The sequence below is a fragment of the Carassius gibelio genome, chromosome A25 (genome assembly GCF_023724105.1).
Source record: "Carassius gibelio isolate Cgi1373 ecotype wild population from Czech Republic chromosome A25, carGib1.2-hapl.c, whole genome shotgun sequence".
Lineage (NCBI taxonomy): Eukaryota > Metazoa > Chordata > Actinopteri > Cypriniformes > Cyprinidae > Carassius > Carassius gibelio.
Genome location: NC_068395.1, coordinates 3,833,641 through 3,855,083, shown reverse-complemented (window position 1 = coordinate 3,855,083; position 21,443 = coordinate 3,833,641). Strand labels below are relative to the sequence as shown.

General features: G+C 37.8%; 1 protein-coding gene across 3 annotated transcripts in view; it reads left to right on the top strand.

Annotated features, from left to right (window-relative positions):
• Positions 1 to 647: 647 nt before the first annotated feature.
• The window catches only part of LOC127947455 (unconventional myosin-Va), a 31,322-nt gene continuing 10,526 nt past the window's right edge, over positions 648 to 21,443 (top strand). The window contains exons 1-37 of one of the 3 annotated variants that reach the window (XM_052544589.1): positions 648 to 915; positions 1,642 to 1,752; positions 2,378 to 2,549; positions 3,018 to 3,162; positions 3,278 to 3,434; positions 3,500 to 3,643; positions 3,804 to 3,885; positions 4,043 to 4,150; positions 4,968 to 5,074; positions 5,161 to 5,426; positions 5,514 to 5,595; positions 5,694 to 5,834; positions 5,926 to 6,051; positions 6,140 to 6,223; positions 6,510 to 6,644; positions 7,502 to 7,599; positions 7,677 to 7,763; positions 8,018 to 8,126; positions 8,384 to 8,595; positions 8,705 to 8,861; positions 9,071 to 9,310; positions 9,399 to 9,593; positions 10,074 to 10,167; positions 10,406 to 10,551; positions 10,654 to 10,767; positions 10,853 to 10,990; positions 11,061 to 11,117; positions 11,205 to 11,429; positions 11,576 to 11,613; positions 11,731 to 11,811; positions 12,148 to 12,346; positions 12,434 to 12,527; positions 12,733 to 12,882; positions 13,046 to 13,200; positions 13,347 to 13,433; positions 13,618 to 13,768; positions 13,853 to 14,135. In XM_052544589.1, coding sequence (XP_052400549.1) covers positions 889 to 915; positions 1,642 to 1,752; positions 2,378 to 2,549; positions 3,018 to 3,162; positions 3,278 to 3,434; positions 3,500 to 3,643; positions 3,804 to 3,885; positions 4,043 to 4,150; positions 4,968 to 5,074; positions 5,161 to 5,426; positions 5,514 to 5,595; positions 5,694 to 5,834; positions 5,926 to 6,051; positions 6,140 to 6,223; positions 6,510 to 6,644; positions 7,502 to 7,599; positions 7,677 to 7,763; positions 8,018 to 8,126; positions 8,384 to 8,595; positions 8,705 to 8,861; positions 9,071 to 9,310; positions 9,399 to 9,593; positions 10,074 to 10,167; positions 10,406 to 10,551; positions 10,654 to 10,767; positions 10,853 to 10,990; positions 11,061 to 11,117; positions 11,205 to 11,429; positions 11,576 to 11,613; positions 11,731 to 11,811; positions 12,148 to 12,346; positions 12,434 to 12,527; positions 12,733 to 12,882; positions 13,046 to 13,200; positions 13,347 to 13,433; positions 13,618 to 13,768; positions 13,853 to 14,135 — 4,997 coding nt within the window. In that variant the 5' untranslated portion in view covers positions 648 to 888. The remainder of the gene's footprint in view (positions 916 to 1,641; positions 1,753 to 2,377; positions 2,550 to 3,017; positions 3,163 to 3,277; positions 3,435 to 3,499; positions 3,644 to 3,803; positions 3,886 to 4,042; positions 4,151 to 4,967; positions 5,075 to 5,160; positions 5,427 to 5,513; positions 5,596 to 5,693; positions 5,835 to 5,925; positions 6,052 to 6,139; positions 6,224 to 6,509; positions 6,645 to 7,501; positions 7,600 to 7,676; positions 7,764 to 8,017; positions 8,127 to 8,383; positions 8,596 to 8,704; positions 8,862 to 9,070; positions 9,311 to 9,398; positions 9,594 to 10,073; positions 10,168 to 10,405; positions 10,552 to 10,653; positions 10,768 to 10,852; positions 10,991 to 11,060; positions 11,118 to 11,204; positions 11,430 to 11,575; positions 11,614 to 11,730; positions 11,812 to 12,147; positions 12,347 to 12,433; positions 12,528 to 12,732; positions 12,883 to 13,045; positions 13,201 to 13,346; positions 13,434 to 13,617; positions 13,769 to 13,852; positions 14,136 to 21,443) is intronic. The other 2 variants (XM_052544591.1, XM_052544590.1) reach the window with 2 other exon arrangements.

Genomic DNA, 21,443 nt, shown 5'->3' with positions numbered 1-21,443 from the left:
TAGTTAAAGCAAAATAAAAAAAAAATTAAAAAAAAAACAGAGCAACGGCAGAGAAAACGGGTATAAACAAATAAATTTGTTGTTGGGAAATAAACAACCGAGCAGAGCGCAGTAACTCTAAATTTCCACAAAGCGTCACTGTTTCCACGTCTTTCATCGGCAGCCTTTTTCTTTTTTACTTTCTGGCAACTATAATATCAGCAGCAGAGACGGCGATATATAAATAATTACTATATATTTAGTTTACCTTATGGTGGCCAGGAAGATAAATATAAATAATATTTAACTTTATAATAAAGTACTATTAAATATTTTATCAGTTTAATTTTCATTGGATTTCGAAATTTATCCCTGTCTTTATTCTGCAGAATTCAACACTTTTTTTTCTATAATTGTATTCCGTTGTCAAAGTTGTACCTGTAACTTTTCTCACCGGTTTTCAGGACCGATCAATCATATACGGTTGTGATTGCTAGCTGATTGTTTTTACTTTTTAATCGATTTATAAGAAAAGTTGCCCGAGTTTTAATTTGTATGCCAGATGTTTGTCTTAATACTTAATTTAGTAAAACGATTACACTATTTTGTGTGCATATGTTTCCAGTGAGACAAAAATCACCCAGAGATTTAAATGCGGCTCAATGGAGGAGTCGGGGTTTTGAGCCACCAAGCGCCCCCTGGCGGAAGAATACATCGTGTTCAATGGAAAACAGCTATTAGTTATTTAACTGTGCGACTCAATGGATTTCACCAGCGGCTATCACACTCCCACACCACCAGCCAAGAGATTGCAGAAAGTTTGGCGTTTCTCAATGTCTGTTTTCTAAGTCGCAACAGACGAAGAGAGTTGCGATGTTTCTGGAGTAGCGGGGTTTCAGACAGAGCCCAATGGCCGCGCTGGAGCTGTACTCGAAGGTATGAGAGTTTAAACTCCGCTACTTTCACACCTGAGCAGTAGATGCATGTGCAACATTGTACCATCCAGACACTACAATCCTACATCTGTTTGCTGTATTTAAACAAATTAACACTGAACACTTAAATTATTGTTCGATTCTTACATTTAATTATTTAAATTGATAAAACTGTCAGGTGATAAAATTGGAGGCAATAGAAAAAAAAGTTGCACCACTAATTTAAGGTAAATTAGACCGTTTTACTAAACCTAGTTTTAACTCCGGATGCATTCATAAATCAATCAAATGCTTGATTAAAGTTGAAAGAAAAGCAAAAAATGTAATAATATTAATCTGATTTGTAGCTCTTATTTTAGGTAAATGAGACTTATGTATTTGATTTACTATTTTAGACGTGAATGCATTGATTGAACAAATGGATGGTTGATTAAAGTTAAAATAAAAGCAAAATAAAAAATGTAAATAAAACACAAAATATATTAATCTAAGTTGCAGAATTAATATTTAAGATTAGACATTTTTAGAAATTAGACATGTATTTTTTATTTATTTATTTTTGCTTTAAATATGAACGCATTGATAAAACAATGACATGTTTGATTTAAAAAAATAATAAAATGCTATTTATTTTATAAATTAGATTAATATATACATTTTTTGTCTGTTTGCAATTGCATTTAATAAATCTTGTTCTTCAAATTAACTTAATGTTGGCCACCTGCAGTTTGCTCGAGTCTGGATCCCAGACACCACAGAGGTGTGGAGATCAGCAGAGCTGAACAAAGACTACAGGCTCGGAGACACTGTCCTACATCTACAGCTGGAGGATGAGACGGTGAGATATCAAACAGCTGTCCACTTACACCTGGCTTTGTAACAGGTTAAAAGTTTACCCATCCAACATGGATATGGAAGGAAAACATGAGAAATTGGACCAGATCAGATGGTCTAAAGCTATCGAAGGCTGCTTGAGTCAGACTGGTGGAAGAAATAATGAGTGTGGAATTCCAATTCCAGCATATTACTGTTCCCACTACTTTTTTTTTAACTGGTGAAAACTGGTGTAGCATTAAACTGGAGTGAAGTCCCTAGGCCAAAGCAGAGTCTCTGTAGTTTAGCTTGTTGTTTTTTTTTTGAGGTGTCTTCTGTCTGTAAGTGTGTCAGTGATAAAAAAAATAAAATAAATAAAAATAAAACCTTTTTGGATGTTTAATCCACAGCAAAACTAGCGTTTATAACTGATGTGTGCACGAGATAAACTAACATGTTTTACGTTAAAGGAATAGTCTGGGTTTAATAAAAGGTTATCAACAGCATGTAGACAGTAGAGTTCACGACAGGAAAGGAAACAAATAAATGCACATTCTGTGGAAGTTTATAGGACAAGGCAGTAGATTCACTTTAAGAGCATTTTTAATTCTTCATAGTAGCTTCTGCTGAACTTTAGTATCTTTTGGCAGGATTTTGAGTACAAGTTGGACCCGAAGAGTGTTGTTCTGCCTCCCCTTCGTAACCCGGACATCCTGGTGGGTGAGAACGACCTCACGGCTCTCAGTTACCTCCATGAACCGGCCGTCCTGCACAACCTCCGGGTTCGATTCACAGACTCCAAGCTCATCTACACCTACTGCGGTAATCAAAACCGACACCTCAGATGATCATGACATTGCTTATTAGAAATATTAAAATCATAGTTTTGACTTTCCAATTAATTTCGATGACAATATGAAAGCATTGTGTCTGTGGCTAGTCTGTTCATTGTCAATATATTGTCTTGTATTTCAAAATTTAAAGTGTTATTTTTAATTAATTCAATTTTACCATTTTATTTAACTAACAAATTTATTTTATTCATTTCTGAGCATTAAACTGTACACTTTGGAGCTCTCATGTGCTGCAGATATTACTAGAGAATATGAACCCAAAAATATGGGCTTGTCATCTGTACTTCAGCCCATTAGAGTTATAGACAACTGGTCTTAGATTGGGCTGTTTTACATACAGTATGCAAAGTAATAAATGCATTGTAATTCAGACTGTAATTGGACCCAGAACTCCAGAAGTTTAAAACAAATCTAATCAGTTTTAAAATAAAAACAGGGATCATCCTGGTTGCCATCAATCCATATGAAAGTCTTCCAATCTATGGATCAGACATCATCAATGCTTACAGTGGGCAGAACATGGGTGATATGGACCCTCATATCTTTGCCGTGTCGGAGGAGGCCTATAAACAGATGGCCAGGTATGAGCACATATGTTATTGCAATAGACTAGAGATTCAGAGTATAGAGTGTATCTAAGAATGAGTTCACAGTTTATGGCAGTTATAATGCTATCTCTCCCTTTCCTCCTGTAAGAGACGAGAAAAATCAGTCCATCATTGTGAGTGGAGAATCTGGTGCTGGGAAGACCGTTTCTGCTAAATACGCCATGCGTTACTTCGCCACGGTCAGCGGTTCCTCTGCTGAGTCCCGAGTGGAGGAGAAAGTGCTGGCGTCCAACCCCATCATGGAGGTAGCTAAACAAATGTAGATTTGTCCCAAGAATCTCCTCATATTTTGGTTTTCATATATGTGAAGGCTATCGGAAACGCTAAGACCACGAGAAACGACAACAGCAGCCGCTTTGGGAAGTACATTGAGATTGGATTTGACCGGAAACACCACATCATTGGAGCCAACATGAGGACGTATCTTCTGGAAAAGTCTAGAGTGGTGTTTCAGGTTAATCTTCTGCTTATTCGTATCTAGATTATACTTTTTTAGATCGTTTGAAAGAGTCAACATTGATTTCAGTAATATAAAATAAATAATAATAGCATTAATATTAAATATAAATTCTGGTGTATTTATGTGGCAATGTCCCTTGACTTTCCTGTTTTAGGCGAGTGAGGAGAGAAACTATCACATCTTCTATCAGCTCTGTGCCTGTGCACATTTACCGGAATTTGAACCTCTAAAATTAGGTATGATACTTACTCTGTTAATTATAAACACAATGCAGTCAAGTAAACCGTTCGCACATATAATGAAGCTTTAAGTCAACCGACAGGTGATATTTTGTCATAAGAAAATCTGTTGAGTGGACTCCTTTTCTTCAGTAACCAGTTTTTCTCTTTTAAGGTAGCACTGATGACTTTCCCTACACTAACCAAGGCAGAAGTCCCATCATCGAAGGAGTGAATGACCTGAAGGAGATGGAGGCCACAAGGAAAGCCTTTTCTCTGCTAGGTATGAATAGCTTACCTTTCCATGTGCCTTTTATTATTTTGTACACTGGGGTGCTATATATCTTTTTTATTGTCTTATCTTATTATCAGAGTGATAAAAGAGTACTGTATTTTTCGGACTATAAGTTGCACTTGAGAATAAGTCGCATCAGTCCAAAAATACGTCATGACGAGGAAAAATACATATATAAGTCGCATTTATTTAGAACCAAGAGAAAACATTACCATCTACAGCCACGAGAGGGCGCTCTATGTCTTCAGTCTAGACTACAGGAGAACTGAGCAGCATAGAGCGCCCTCTCGCGGCTGGAGACGGTAATGTTTTCTCTTGGTTCATTTCTCTTTGGTCATTTCTCTTTGTTCATGTCATACTAATTTTGATAAATAAGTCGCACCTGAGTATAAGTCGCAGGACCAGCCAAACTATGAAAAAAAGTTTAACTTATAGTCCGGAAAATATGGTAATATCTTTTATTTATTGTTTAATTTTTGTGCCTATTTTATTTTTCATTTTCATCTTGTTTATTTTGTTATTAACTTTTTTTTACTTAATTTTAGTATTTTAGTATTATTTTAGTATTTTTAATATTCATTACCTTTCTATGATTAGACTGGCCAGGTTTCTGAGCATCCAGTAGCTTATAGTTGATTTGTAAAATGGACAAAGTCAAACTGTGTTTTTATAGAACATAAAGCTCTTTTATCTAAAAAGATCCCGGACAATTAGATTCTTCATGTTATAAACCCTTTTAATGCTTCTTCACATACTGTTAGTTTAGTCATTCAGCCACAAACATGCCGTTATCTGCTGATTCCAGGAATAACTGAGGTGCACCAAATGGGTTTATTCCAAATCCTGTCAGCCATTCTTCATCTGGGGAATGTGGAAGTGAAAGAGAGAGGATCATCTAGTTGTGCCATCTCTGTAGGTCGCATTGAGAACGCAAGAATAATACACATTTAGCATTTTCGTACAGTGGATTCACACGTTGTTGTTTTCATCGTGTCCAGGATGAAGGCGGTTACTTGGCAGTGTTTTGTGACCTCACTGAGGTGTTGTACGAGTCCATGGCTCACTGGTTGTGCCATAAAAAACTCAAGACTGCCACAGAAACCCTAAACAAGCCTGTTACCCGCCTGGAGGCCATAAACGGCCGTGACGCTCTTGCCAAGCACATTTATGCCAAGCTCTTTTCGTGGATCGTCAGCCAGGTCAACAAGGCCCTGAGCACCTCCTCCAAACCGGACTCATGCATCGGTGTCCTAGACATCTATGGGTGGGTGAGGTGCTATTATTTCATCTTCATGCTTCATTGATGTTTAAAATGCAGTTGTAGGAAAATTAGGTGAACCACTGTGCCCAGGTTTGAGACATTCGAGGTGAACAGCTTCGAGCAGTTCTGCATCAATTACGCCAATGAGAAGCTCCAGCAGCAGTTTAACATGGTCAGCTTTTTCAAACATGTGTCAGCTGTTCCAGCATTCACAAAATGATCAGTCAAGTCCAAGCACATCACGACTCACAGAAAGCATTTCCCCTCCAGCACGTGTTCAAACTGGAGCAGGAGGAATACATGAAGGAGCAGATTCCATGGACGCTCATAGATTTCTACGACAACCAGCCGTGCATCAACCTGATCGAGGCCAAGATGGGGTTGCTAGATCTTTTAGATGAAGAATGCACTGTAAACATTGTTGAACCATATATACATAAATAAATATAAATAGCATATTTTTGTGATGAACTTCTCAGATTTATTGATTTGATGCTTCCAGATGCCAAAAGGCTCAGATGATTCATGGGCCCAAAAGCTGTACAATACACACCTAAAGAAAAGCTCTCACTTTGAGAAGCCACGCATGTCTAACAAAGCCTTCATCATTCTGCACTTTGCAGACAAGGTACATGAAGAGAGATATGCACTTCTGTGGTCATACAGGAAGTTACTAAGAGTCAGTGTCATTGTATCTCTTTCTATTTCCGTTTTAGGTTGAATACCAGTGTGATGGATTTCTGGAGAAAAATAAAGACACGGTCAATGAAGAACAAATTAATGTGCTGAAGGCTAGTAAGGTGTGTTCACCTCAACATAGCTCACTAGCATTTCTCTGCTTCCTTTAAAATAGAGTTATGATACAACATGTCTTGAGATAAGTATCGCCACCTGCTGTTCGGTTCATTAACATCTTTTGGGTTCCTAGAAAAGTGGTTCTCAATTGATGGGCTGCAACTCCAAAACAGGTTATGTAGAGCAGGAAAAAACTGTTTTAAATCAGTTGAGAGCCACTGAGTCTAGACAAGAGTGTAATAGTCACAAGTAGCAAGCATATTTCTTTAACGAAGACTCTTGTTTTCTCAGTTTGCCTTGCTGGTTGAGCTCTTCCAGGATGAGGAAACACCTGCAGCTCCGAGCTCCACTGCACCATCTGGTCGTGCAAAGGTTGGGCGGCAAACCCAGTCTTTTAGGGAGCACAAGAAATCAGTTGGACTGCAGGTTAGAGCTGACCAACAAAGCCGAGATCCATCTCTGTTTTTCATTGTCTTTTTAATTTCCTTCAATCTGAACTTGGGCTACAGAAAGACTCTTAAAGTAACCGCGATCATTCCCATTAACAGATTAAAGTAAAAACAGTAAAAATGTTAAGACAGATGATATTTAAAAAATAAAAATAATAAATAGAGGTTTAATAGTCAAATATATTCAAAAGTTGGGGGTCAGAAAGATTTTAAATAATTTTAATTAAAAAATACTTAATGCTTAAAATACCAAAAAAAATCGTATCACTACTTTCAAAATTGATAATATAATAATTAGTGCTGTCAAATTATAAATCATGATTAATCGCATCCAAAACAAAAGTTTTTGTTTACATTATTTATGTGTACGATGTTTGTTTATTTATTATGTGTATATATAAAGTCTCACATACAGTATATATATTTGAAATACTTAAATTTATAAATTATATGCTTGTTTTATAATATAAATATTTAATATATAAACAAAAATTCTTATATACATGTTTGTATTTATATTTCCATACATAATATACACCGTATACATGCATATATTATGTAAACTCAAACTTGTTCATGGTAGTTCATTGTCATAAAAGATGTTACTTACACGGTCTACCTTTGCATTTTTCCTCCAATTTTCATATACTATTCTGGTATAAATAATGGAAAACATGAATTTGAAATATGCTTCATGAACCAAGGCTGCTGAAGAATGTGAGAAAAGTGGGCGGTTGCTATTGTGCTCTATTGAAAAAGATATTACCCACCAAAACCTCTTCCCAGAAAATCACAGTGTCATTTATCTCATGCTTGTGTTCCTCCTGTTTTAAGTTCCGGAACTCTCTGCACCTGCTCATGGACACGCTGAACGCCACCACCCCTCACTATGTGCGCTGCATCAAGCCAAATGACGTTAAAGCCCCCTTCATGTCAGTAAGCTGAGTTCAGAGATAATGAACCATTATGTAATCTCGGTCACTATAGTTTCTTCTCTTTCCGGCTCCAGGTTGGACCCCCATCGAGCTGTTCAGCAGCTCAGAGCGTGTGGAGTCCTTGAAACTATTCGTATCTCATCTGCAGGCTTCCCTTCCAGGTGCTAATTCACAATGACATGTCTTACTAGTCTCCCTAATGCATGGAATCTGATGCATTTGACGAGAACCAATCAGATGTGATAAACTCAAAAGCAGCAATCAAAAGTTATAAGAATAGAATATTTTGTTTATCAATTAAAACCCTTATTAAACATATTCCATTCGAGTTTAAAACTACTTTACAAAATGTAGTTCTGTTAACCCAGCTGATTTGGAATCTGTTTGTGTTTTAATACATATTTACCTTGGTCAGGTGGACTTATCAAGAGTTCTTCAGTCGTTATCGTGTTCTAATGAGGCAGAAAGAATTCCTCTCAGACAGGAAGTTGACCTGCCAGAGTGTTCTAGAACGTCTTGTGCAGGTATCACACTTCTCTTTGTAAACATTAGCAGGACTTTTTGTTCTTTCTCTATACAAAATGCATATATCCTGAAAAAAAAAAAAAAACTACCTAGGATGGTCTAAAATGGTCTACGTTGGTTTAAGTCGATCTCCCAGCAAAAAAGTCCCCCAAAGCCCTCTAAACCAGCATGTTCCCGCAAACACACACACAAACCAGCTTTGCTAGGTCTGAGATGTTTTTAAACAGTCTAATGTTACTTTGTTCCCCTTCTGCAGAATAAAGACAAATACCAGTTTGGAAAAACAAAGATCTTTTTCCGGGCTGGACAGGTGGCTTACCTGGAAAAGCTGAGGGCCGACAAACTCCGTGCAGCCTGCATCAACATCCAAAAAACCATCCGTTGCTGGCTCGCCCGGAAGAAATACCTTCGTTTTCGCCAGGCGACCATTACCTTGCAGAAATACACGAGAGGACACCAGGCTCGATGGTGCTTCACACTCACGATTTACTTTGTGAAATGAGTCAAGTGTAAATGTAGTATTAGTGAATTACTGTTTGTAAACTAAACTAACGGTATATTATCTAACCTTGTTTAGCTTGTGCAAGACACTGAGAAGGACGCGGGCCGCAGTGATCTTTCAGAAGTACACACGCATGTGGGCAGCCCGACGACAGTTCCTTCGACAGAGAACAGCAGCGGTTCTCATTCAGAGGTTACTGCGCGGCTATACTGCCAGACTGGAGTACAAGCGGGTACGCAGACAAAGATCTAGCCTTGTAATCACACATTTAAAAACATGCTAGAAGAAATAAGAATGAGGATTTCAGGAATGAGTAACAGCTATCTCTTAGTATAGAAACAGATGCTAATTCTCATTCATTTCGATGTTACATTATGGGTTGCAAATGCTTTAATGTTGGAATGGAGATGAAAGCAACTGTTGTGATGTTTTCTTGCACAGTTGGTGTGTGAGCGCAAGGCTTTACTGATCCAGCGCTGGGTGCGTGGCTTCCTGGCCCGCTGGCGTTTCCGTCGCATCAAGCGTGCTGTGGTGTATCTGCAGTGTTGTGCGCGAAGGATGCTGGCCCGTCGAGAGCTCAAGAAACTCAAGATAGAAGCCAGATCAGTCGAGCACTACAAGAAGCTCAACGTCGGCATGGAGAACAAGATCATGCAGCTGCAAAGGAAACTGGATGAGCAGGTGTCCTTCATCTGTTTTATCTAGATCTTTCTTGATATCTAATGAGGAATCTGTGTTTGATTTACAGTGTGTTTGTATGTGTCTTTAGCATAAAGAGAACCGAGAGCTTTCTGAACAAACACGGCAACTGGAGAGCCACAGTGCCACTGAGATGGAGAAGTTGCACATGCAGCTCAAGACTCTTCAAGAGGTGGAAGTGGAGTCCCGTCACCGTGGAGACCTGGTGACATCATTACAGGAGGAGCTGGAATTGGTCCGTCAGGAGCTGGAGAAGAGCAAAGAAGTAATATTCATTTATTTTTATACTTTTCTATGTATTTAGACTTTTATTTATCAAACATATCTATCTATCTAGATATAAAATGACAAAAAATATACTATTTTAAAATCAGAATTTTGAGCAAGGACTCATATGGACACAAGTTGATCAAAAGTGACAGTAAAAGTTTTTTTTTTTTTTTTTTAAATGCTATTCTTTTGAACTTTATATTTATCAAAGAATCCTGCAAACACTGTATCGATTTCCACAACATTATTAAGCAGCACAAAATTTAGTGTTGGCATCGTAGGATTTGCATTTTATATATAAAAATATTAAATGCTTTACATATATTAAAATAGAAAGCAGTTATTTAATTTTTTTATAATATTTCCAAGTGTTAATGTTTTTATTGTATTTTTGCTATAATGTAGCTTTGGCGGACATAAGCGACTTCCTTCCAAAACATTAGAAAATCTCACCTAACTTAATTGCGATCTGCAGATGGTTGCTGAGCTGAATGAGAAGAACACACTGCTGAAGAGTGAGAAGGATGAGATGAACAGACTGATCCAGGAACAGGAGCAGCAGATAAAAGGTGGGTTCATCTGGTTTGGCTCAGGAAAGCTCCTCCTAAAACCTTTTTAACTAGTACTACTATTGTAGTTGGTGAGGGCTTGGGCAAAAATGTCAAAAGGAAGTTACCCGTAAGCATTGCCATTCATCAGACTGGTAGTTACTTGACTGCTGAATCTGTTTATCTGCCAAGATTTTTTTATAATGGTATTCAATGTACAAAACCAAACCAAGAAAGTCATCTTTATCGTCTTAAACAGAGAACTCCGAGGTGACCCATCAGGAGACTCCAGAGCACCTGCAAGCACAGCTGAATGAGGAGCGCTTCCGTTACCAGAACCTTCTGACTGAGCACCTGAAGCTGGAGGAGCGCTATGCTGATCTGAGATCAGAAAAAGAGGCGGCCGTAATAAGAAAAAGATTTTTCATATCAATTTCATAATACAGTGGCATTTTTCACAATTTTTACTATTGTAACTTCTTTTGTGTTACCAATCTTTCGAACAAGGAGCTCTCCAAACGTGATCATAACAGAGCCGACTCTGGCTACAGCAGCAGCCAATCAGAGAGTATCCACAGCTCTGTGCTCACAGGGTCAGAGGTCAGCTCGCTGGAAAGAGAGGTACGTTTCCAAAAGCAGTTTGATTTCTGAATTTCTAGATTTTATGTTAAGATAGGGTATGATGGTTTGTGTTTGCTGCATCTAGGATACAGGGCAGATGGCAGCTGATGTGTCTCTGCTGCTGAAGCTTCAGAGGAGAGTCGCTGAGCTGGAGAAGGAGAAGATGGACCTGCAGAGTGAGATGGACAGCAAAGAAGAGCAGCTGGAACTGGAACAAACTAAAGTAAGAACCAAAACTGCTCGGTTGTTATCATGTTCTGAAAGTCATACATGTTCTTTCTCTGTGTTTCCAGGAACTGGAAGATTGTCAGAGAGTGTTAGGGGCAGAGAGAGACTATGAAGCTCTGAAGGTACCAAAAACACACTTTTGCTCAGTAAATAAACTTTTTGTCTTTCATGCATTCAAAGAAGTGTGTGTTTGTGTTTTGTGCTCTCAGCGTCAGGAGCTGGAGTCCGACAATAAGAAGCTCAAGAAAGATCTGCAGGAGCTCCGTCAGTCCCTCAGTAAGGGGTCGGGGTCAAAGTTGGCGTCCCCTGGAGGTCAGACATATAAAGTGCTCCTCGAACAGCTCAACTCCACCACAGAAGAGCTTGAAATGAGAAAGGAGGAAGTTCTCATCTTGCAATCTCAACTGGTCAACCATGAGGGATTTAAACATAAGGTGGTGTGCAAACTTTTTGTGCAGCCATTTGACATTCAATATGTGAAAATCTTAAAAAGAATGTGATGAATTGAAGTAATGAAAATTAATAAAATATAATGCAGACACACAAATAATCAGTTCAATAATTTTTCTTTTCTTTTCAGGAAACGGGAACCGAAGGAGAATCAGGAGACTCAAGCAGGTATGTCAGCTTTTATACATGTCATACATTTGTATTTACAGTCCTCAGTCCCATGTTCAAGCTGTTACATGCATGTTTCTTTATAATGGAAGTCACTCATGACTCTTTCTCTCACAGATCTCCCACGCTGGGTCTTCATGAGCTCAATGAAGATGGAGAACTCTGGATAGCTTATGAGAGCCTGAAGGAAACTAACAGGTGAAATAAAATAAACTAATATGCAAAGACACTCTTTCTCATGTACACTAACTTTCACATGCCATTCAAAACACCAACTTTTTTAATTGGACGTGTCTTTTTATGTTGGTAAACAAAGGGGCCAATCGGACCCATTAAGTAAAATCGCATGCTAGCTGCTGAGGCAAAGTTTTTCCTATTACTTTACAATCTAAAACTAAAGAAATCTACGTGGACTAATAAAAAAAAAAAAAATAGTAAAAACTGTCAAATATTTTTTTTTTTTCAAATTTTTAAGAATAACTAATAGTATATCAATAATAAAAAAATAATTAACATTTGAATATCTCTTTGCAGGATTCTAGTGTCACAGATGCAAACTCAGGGACAGACCCACGAGAAGGAGGTGGAGGGTTTGAAGGCGGAGCTTCAGCAGTTAAGGGCGGAGCTTGATCAGCAGCAGCAGATGCTGTCGAACAGCTTGGAGCTTCCACACGACGCTCGAATACAAGCAAGCCTGCAGCACGAGATCAGTCGCCTCACACAACAAAATATGGTGCACATACATCATCAGATATCCAGTACATGGTAATATATGACAGTAGATATTATTCTGCATTACAGTGATTTCTGTAAATTATAGGATCTCCTGGAGCAGATGGGGAAACAGGACAAAATAATCCGCAAACTAAAGAAACACCTGAAAACGTACATGAAAAAGTTTGGGGAGGCTGAGGGTAATGATTTCTCATTTTCAATATTTTAATACAAAATATTAATACTATCAGTCAAGTTTAGAGACTGAATTAATCTTTGTTGTCTAAAAAACTGTAAAAACTTTTTATGATTTAAATGCTTTCAATTAGTTTTGTAGACGAATTGTCACATGTATTATGAGTGGCATCCCGTAATGATAAAATATGAATATGTTGGTGGTGGCAGCAGGTGTTGATATCGAGCAGTACTCTCCAGAGAACATGGTTGGCGAGAGCGGACACACGGTTAGTATCGTCCGCAAAGAGAGGGATTTCCAGGGCATGCTGGAGTACAGGAGAGAAGACGAGAGCAAACTGTTCAAGATACTCATCACAGGTGATCTGAACATCATAAACATGTAGAATATCAGTAGAGAAACTAAACACAAATGTGTGTAGATACTTTCTTTGGAACAAAGTGAAACAAATGGACATAAGTTTTTGCCTAAAGCAATATATTCCATTGAAAAGAGTGAATTTTGAGTGCATTTTTTCCACAGAGCTCAAACCCCGAGGTGTGGCGTTGAATTTGGTGACCGGTCTGCCTGCTTACATTCTCTTCATGTGTCTGCGACACGCCGACTACGCCAACGATGACCAGCGGGTCTCCACCCTGCTGAACTCCTCCATCAACACCATCAAGATTGTACTGAAGGTGAAAGACTCTCTCAGTCACAAAATGTTGGAATACAAATCCATTGAGATGATACTCAACCACTTTTAAATGCAAAATTTTGTCCAGATTATTTTGATTTAAACATCTGACGAAACATGCTCTGGATTTTTTTGTAATCTGTACAGAAACGAGGAGATTTTGAAACCATTTCCTTCTGGTTGGCAAACACTTGTCGCTTCTTACATTGCCTGAGGCAGTACAGTGGAGAGGAGGTAGGTTGTTTGCTGCGTTTCGAAACCCTAGCGTTCTGTCTACATAGACTGCATTGTAGGCATCATTACACTCCAAAAAGTCAGCAACCAAATGGCTGTAGCATTTATTAAATGTGTATATATATTTTTTTTTTTTCTATATGAATGCTGACCTAATATTTTATTTCATCCTGACCTCTTTTAGGCATACGCAAAGCACAACACTCCTCGGCAGAACGAACACTGTCTGACTAACTTTGATCTGTCGGAGTACCGGCAGGTTCTGAGTGATCTGGCCATTCAGATCTACCAGCAGCTCATCAGGGTCATAGAAAACATTTTACACCCCAAGATTGGTAACCCTGAATACTCTGGTCATAAAGATTTTAATATTTATTTTATGCTGTCTGCTTGATCATTCCCTCTTTTCCTCATGGCAGCTCCAGCCATGTTGGAGCAGGAGACCATTCAGGGTGTGATGGGTGTGAAGCCCACAGGAATGAGGAAGCGCACACCTAGTTTCAATGAAGAGGGCTCTCACTCGCTGGAGTCCATTCTGAAGCAGCTGGATGTGTTTTATTACACGCTGCTTCAGCACGGCAACGACACTGAGGTGGTCCGACAGGTCATCAAACAGCAGTTCTACGTCATCTGCTCCGTCACACTCAACAACTTGCTGCTCCGCAAGGACATGTGCTCCTGGAGTAAAGGCCTGCAGATCAGGTACGGACCACTATACACACTACTGCACAGATACTGTTTAAACTGAACTGAGCTGGATGATGACGTCACTGAATTCAATGAGCAACTGCCTTTGACGAGTAAACACTCAACTTTCAGTTATTTTGAATTTTTGTTTGCACTTTTTTCCCATTTAATACTGTACAGGTATTGTTTAAAGCACTATATAAATAAAGTTCACTTGACACCTAGAGACCACCAGACCTACAGATAGTCTGGTTCGAAAAAAGTTAATTTGTAATTGTATGTGTATAATAACTCATACACATAGTTCAATGTACTTTTTTCTCATGAACAAATATTAAGAAATTTAAATTTATTTATTTTAGAAATTAATTAATTGCGCATGGTTTTATTTCACTCAAATTGTTAAAATAGTTTATACAGTTATACACCATTGAAATGCTAATTTAAATTTTTGAATATGTTGTGGCAAAAACAATTACAAACAAATAGCATCTCGGTGTAAGAGACAAGGAATCAAATTATACAGTATTGTTCAAAATAATAGCAGTACAATGTGACTAACCAGAATAATCAAGGTTTTTAGTATATTTTTTATTGCTACGTGGCAAACAAGTTACCAGTAGGTTCAGTAGATTGTCAGAAAACAAACAAGACCCAGCATTCATGATATGCACGCTCTTAAGGCTGTGCAATTGGGCAATTAGTTGAAAGGGGTGTGTTCAAAAAAATAGCAGTGTCTACCTTTGACTGTACAAACTCAAAACTATTTTGTACAAACATTTTTTTTTCTTCTGGGATTTAGCAATCCTGTGTATCACTAAACTAATATTTAGTTGTATGACCACAGTTTTTTAAAACTGCTTGACATCTGTGTGGCATGGAGTCAACCAACTTGTGGCACCTCTCAGCTGTTATTCCACTCCATGATTCTTTAACAACATTCCACAATTCATTCACATTTCTTGGTTTTGCTTCCAGGGTGTCCGCGGGGTTTTAAAAAGTATTAAAAAGTGATAAATCAAAATGGTCAAATTTAAGGCCATTAAAAGTGTTAAATGTGGTCTCAGAGGTATTATTTTTTTCCAAATTAGGTATTATTTTTTCCAGACTATCAGGTGTCCTATTCTGATTGAAATTCTATCTACGTTCGCGTTAGTTCGTTTATATGGGCTTTAGCATATCTGGGCACATAATCAAAGATCTCTAATCAAAGATACGTTTTATTTTAGACTTGCTTCAAGGCATATCTTCAACCACTGGACAAACATCGTCGTCTTCTTGGACAAATGCAAGTTTTCTAATAGCTGGGTTAACCCAGCGTTTAAGGACTGGCTCAGGCCTGTACAGGGAATAACAGGTAGTAGTGTTGTCAAAAGACCCGGTACTTTGGTACTGTTGTGTATTTTGCCGGTTCTCCCAAGGATCAAACTCAGTCAGGGATTTTTCTCTCAGAAGAAAAGACTTTATTTTAAGCAAAACAAAGTCGAGAGCTTGTTGCAAGAAGTTCTGTCTAAATGCTAGGTTGCATCTCATTATATATGCCCTATACAGGGCGTTTCCAAACAGTCAAACTTTCCCTTAGGCTTGCAATTTTGATCCCTCCCTAGGGAGACGCTATGGTAAAGAGAAGAGACCCATTGCATGTTTTTCCAGATGTTTCCTGAGATTTGCTATGGTAAAGAAAAGTGGTGGTCAGGATGTTTTTTGCAGACATAGGCACATTCCTTTCACACAAAGGCTATATGATTCTAATGGAATAAAACATGTATGTATATATATATGACTAGATTCATCTTGATCATACTTGATTGAGCAAAATCCCACCAATAAAATTCTTCCACATATTCTCCCCTTTGAGACTTAATAAGTCTCACATTTGATTATTCTTATCCAGAGTGCTACTCCATAATCCAGTCATATTATTTACACTATCTAGTGACTAAATAAGTCACATTGTATTATCACCAGTGACTAGATTATGAAATTCCACTCTGAGGGATTACTGGACCAAACATCTCTCTCCTAATTTGACAAGGAGTGAGTAAAAGATCCAGTCTCCCTAACCCCTCTTTAATAGTAGACATTGTTAAAAACATGAATGTGCAATTGGTTCAGCCTTTGCCTGGTTATCACAGTTTTGTATAAAAGGCGTAAAAATACATACACATACAAATACAAATCACATCACACATTGAATATCACAAGATTATAAGAGTTGATCTTCAGCTTAGATACCTTATGTATCAATTTCCCATTATCTTGATATCTTTGAATTTAATTTGCTTAGCTGTGGCTTTGACTAGTGACCTCAATATAGGAAGTATACAGTAAAATAGTAAATATCCTGTCATTAATGCCATTCCTAAAAACTTTCCCTATTTAATTATAAACTATGCTCCACATGTTCCTAATTGTAAATCAAACCAGTCTTACATTTTATTATCTTTTCCAACATTTTCTTTATCACCATTCTTAGCCTTTTCAATTTGATCAGTTCTTCATTAAATGCTCCCTTCTATAAATACAGCATTTTCCCCAAACATAACACATACTTTTCCTTCTTCAATTCACAAATCTTGAGCTTTTCTATTTTGCTCCTTTCATTCTATTTGTTGCATCAAATTGCTCTATTTTCCCTTCAAATCTTCCTACATCCATATTTCCCTTCTCATAACCTTCAAATTCTTCATCTACCATTACTTAAAATTCTCTTTCCACCTTTTCTTTTCTAATTGTTGGCTCATATCTGCACCTCAGTATTTTGATCTCATTAGCAGTCCCATCATTCTCTCATTCCATCTTCACCAGGGAGACTCTTTGCGAGTCGTTGCAATGGTCTTTCCCTCGTTGGCAAGGGTGGGTCGTTACTAGCACGCCCTTCATCCCTCACTTCATGCTGTGTGGAGTTGTTGAAGCTGGTTGGCGTATTTTAAGGTTAGAGATGTGAACTCAGGTGTCACTCTGTAACTGTTTTTCTGATTCATGCAAGGCTCTCGAGATCATTTCTGCACCCTCACTGGTTCTCTTTGATGGAGCGAAGCATTCCTTGGTCTTACTGGAACTGCTGTCACCTGTAAATGGAAAACTTAAGAATTTTTTGTTAGTGTTATCAAGCATGCTAATTTGTTCATCTTGCCAGTCGTCCTTCTTGGTGTGACCTGTGGAAATGTAATGTGGGTTGAGGGCTGTCTTGGCCCCTTTTTGAGTTTTCACAATTTCAGTGCTGTCTTTACTATTTTTTTTTTTTTTTTTTCCTTTCAATTTTATTCTCAACCATTTGCTTATTCAGTTATCTCTTTGTTTTGTAAACTGAGTTCCACTATATCACTGGATAATTTATCTAGGCCTATGTTGCTCAGTAGCATAGGCCTTTTGACCTGGAAAACACTCAACCCACTGCATTTATTTTAACAGTCAGAAAGATAATATTTCATCCTTTTGACACAATCAGCTCCTTCATGATATGCTGAAAAGAAAGTTAGATGTGGGGTGGACAGAGCAAGCGTGCTTTGCTCTGCCTTCCCATGTTATACGCTGCGCATGTGTGGCACTGTTTTTCTTTCTGCCACAACAAGGACCTAGGTACTGACCAGGAAACTTAACCAAATACATCCATGGTCATTATTTTTCTGGGCATAAGTTTGCCCTGTGGGCCCACATTCATATTTGTATACAGCTGTTTGGGCAAATTGGTTGAATTGCCTCAGTGTCTCGTCAGACACTCTCTTTCATGCCATACAACACCATCATTCATACTTTTTCACACACTTTCACTCCCCCTTTTTTTTTTTTTTTTTTTTTTTTTTTTGCCAAAAACTTTTCTTTTCTTTCCTTCCTTCCTTTTTCCAAAATCTCCTAGATGAATTTGTTTAGATTATTAGGTCTAGGCATTGAGCATTTGAGAGAGCCAATTATCATTTCTCAAATGTCATGTGTTTGTCTAATTTAAAGTTTAGTCAAATACTTTTTTGTTATTGCTCATGAGCAACTCTGAGAAGAGGATTGGAGATCTCTGTAAATCTTGGATCCATGGCCATCAACATTTCCATCTTGCTATCCCCAGTGATGACAGTATATGTGATTACATGATTTTGGATCTCTGGAATAATTTTTTATTCAATATTATTTTATTCAGTTTTACCTTAGAAAATTACCTTTACACAAAATGGAGTGACCAATATTTCTATTTTTTCAACCATATATATTTTTCCTATTGTTCATCAGGATACCCTTTTTTATTTATTAATTTATTTTCTTCTTTCCCAAAGAGCTCAGCATTGTTGTCAAGTATTCAGTTGTGCATTTTCCCCTAGTTGTTTAATGAAACTGTCTTACTATGCCAAATCCAGCTCCATGTTTATCTGATTGGTGAGTCAAGTACTCACTTCTGTCTGTCAAAATTATTTTTTCTTTAAGACATGAGGCTGGACTGGTACCTATTGAAAAGCAGATTGAGAGAGTTAGTTAAAACACAGAATTTAAGGAAGTGCTGTGAGACCAGTGAATAATCAAGATTAAAACATAGTAAATAAAATAATTAAATAAAATAATTAACATTTAAAGCAGTCTCTATAGTGTTCATTGAATATGCAGCACCTGTGCACTTAAGGGATGGAAGTCCTTCTGATGACATCATCAGGCCTGGGCTGTTGTACTGGGTCGTCAGTCTGTGATGGCACTCAAAGACCTGATGTTGTGGTGTACGGTCTCTGTTGTTCCTCTGCTTCTTCTCAGTCTGGCTTCTGGTTGCTTTCTGCCAGAGTTTTGCATTTCATAATGTTTTTTTCACCCTCAGGAAAAGTCTCAAGTGAAAGATTCACCTTTTCCTGCTTTGATTCAGTCTTCTCCTTGCTGAAGTGTGTTCTTCTCTTTCAGGAGGGGAGGGGAACATCCATCAGCCCCTCCCTCTTCTTCTCTCTGCAGCTGTGTTTGTTGCTTTGCCATTCCTCGACAGACTCCATTTCATTGCTTTCCTTTGTCAAGGCACTGTTCCAGAAGTCATCTGAAAGTTTAACACTCAGAGACTGCATTAATCAAATGTACCTATGTAACTTCTGACCAAATTGTGTCTGAGCAGTCAGCTCTTTTTCTAATTTTCACTTTTCAACCTCTTCTTTCAGTGGTCCCTTAATAAAAACTAAATCATCTGGTTGAAAACAGCAGTTCTCTTATTCTTTGTTAGTTAAGCAAGTTCTTCATTGCAGGAAAATAGCAAGCATTTTTCTTCTTTGCAAAATGCAGAAATCAGCTACCTTTATTATCTAAATATACTGCAATAAAATAAAATAAACCTTCCTTTTATATCAGCATGACATGCATATGGTAAAATAAAGACTTCAATCATATTTATTTCTTCTATATTTGCATACATGATTCAGAATAATCTGGTATTTGTGAATTAATGTTTCCTGACCAACATAAAATAATTCCTGTTATTGTAAATAAAATAATTAAATTTAATTATTTAAGCAACTAGTTCCCTTCCTATTGAAAAATGCCTATAGCTTTTGAATCCAAATGTCTATTAACTTGGTCACCCAATCTTGCTTTCATTCCACATTGCACAAGTTATTTCTTTTATTTTTGACATTTACACAAGCCCAATCTCTGAAACTCTGTAATGGATTAACTTTCATACTGTCCCAGGGATAACAAGAAACAAATTTTAGATGTCTTCACGTATTAAAAAAGTTTTAAGCACGTGCATCTTTTAAATTCATCTTTTAATAAAAGTTGTTCAATAATAAATGCATATCTTATTTTAATTAATTTATTATTATTTCTATATTCCACCATATCTGCCATTTCTATATTAGTCCATTTCTTGGAACATTTGTATTTATTTTTCTCTAAAACAACCTTCATACAGTTGACTTTATTGTTTTAGGGCTCCTGCATTCCTTTCTCAACACCAGTCTCTGTAACCTGATCACTCCCAAGTGATGGTCCAGGAGGGGAGAGCACCTCTTGCTCCCCCCATGTAATACAACTTTACTGTGGAAACGTCCTCCTTTGTTCTCACTCCCACTACACTGGGCTCAGAAAATTTTCTCCCCTTTCACACAAACATCCTAAATGCAAAAATCTATTATAGATCTTGGTTCAAACTTTATTGATGCTATTTTCCTAAACCCATTCACACTTGCTACACTCTTTATTGAGCCAGAGTGCTTATTCTTGCATACTTTTTCCCTTTATCTAAGGGATAATCACACATTAATTGTCCTTTTATTATCAAGGCTCATAATACATTCATCCCTCTCAAGTGGATACTAGCTGCGTCCAACTCCACCCAGCCACCCTGAAGTGACGGTCCAAGAATGGTGCGCAACTTTTACCCACCCAACACAGAATTTCTTTGTTCACACATTCATTCAGTCCGGACACAGATACATTCACACAACAAAACACAGCTCTTCCTAGAGCTCGCTCTACCTAGAGCGTCCTTAAGGGCCCATCTATTCAGTCCTTCGAGAATTTCACTTATACATTCTCAAAGCGGTATCCATGGGACTTTTCCTCGCGATTCCTTAACTAATCTGCTTATCCGTTTATCACTGTCCTACCTGGCACAGCTATCCAATAAACACAGACCACAGCATGCCATGTCTTTCTGCCTACACCATATTTGTCTTAAATCGAGATTGCCTTCCAAGGCCTTCCTATTAATAACCCAAATATGTGCATGCAATTATTTCTTCTGGAGTGAAACCCCTTTTTCAATTTAGATATCATATTATTTTTCTAAATTTGGAAGAGCAGATTTTAAGTGTCCTTACCACTCAGAGCTGACCAGTCAACAACACACACTAATTATATAAGCAAAAAATGCTTACCTTATTCTATGGTGGCCACCACTGTGTGTGTGTTGCTCATCAGTCAGCTCAAGAGCAGTCGTCCACTCTGCTCCTTTCCAGTCCCATCTGGGGTGCCAAATCTGTTGTGTATTTTGCCGGTTCTCCCAAGGATCAAACTCAGTCAGGGATTTTTCTCTCAGAAGAAAAGACTTTATTTTAAGCAAAACAAAGTCGAGAGCTTGTTGCAAGAAGTTCTGTCTAAATGCTAGGTTGCATCTCATTATATATGCCCTATACAGGGCGTTTCCAAACAGTCAAACTTTCCCTTAGGCTTGCAATTTTGATCCCTCCCTAGGGAGACGCTATGGTAAAGAGAAGAGACCCATTGCATGTTTTTCCAGATGTTTCCTGAGATTTGCTATGGTAAAGAAAAGTGGTGGTCAGGATGTTTTTTGCAGACATAGGCACATTCCTTTCACACAAAGGCTATATGATTCTAATGGAATAAAACATGTATGTATATATA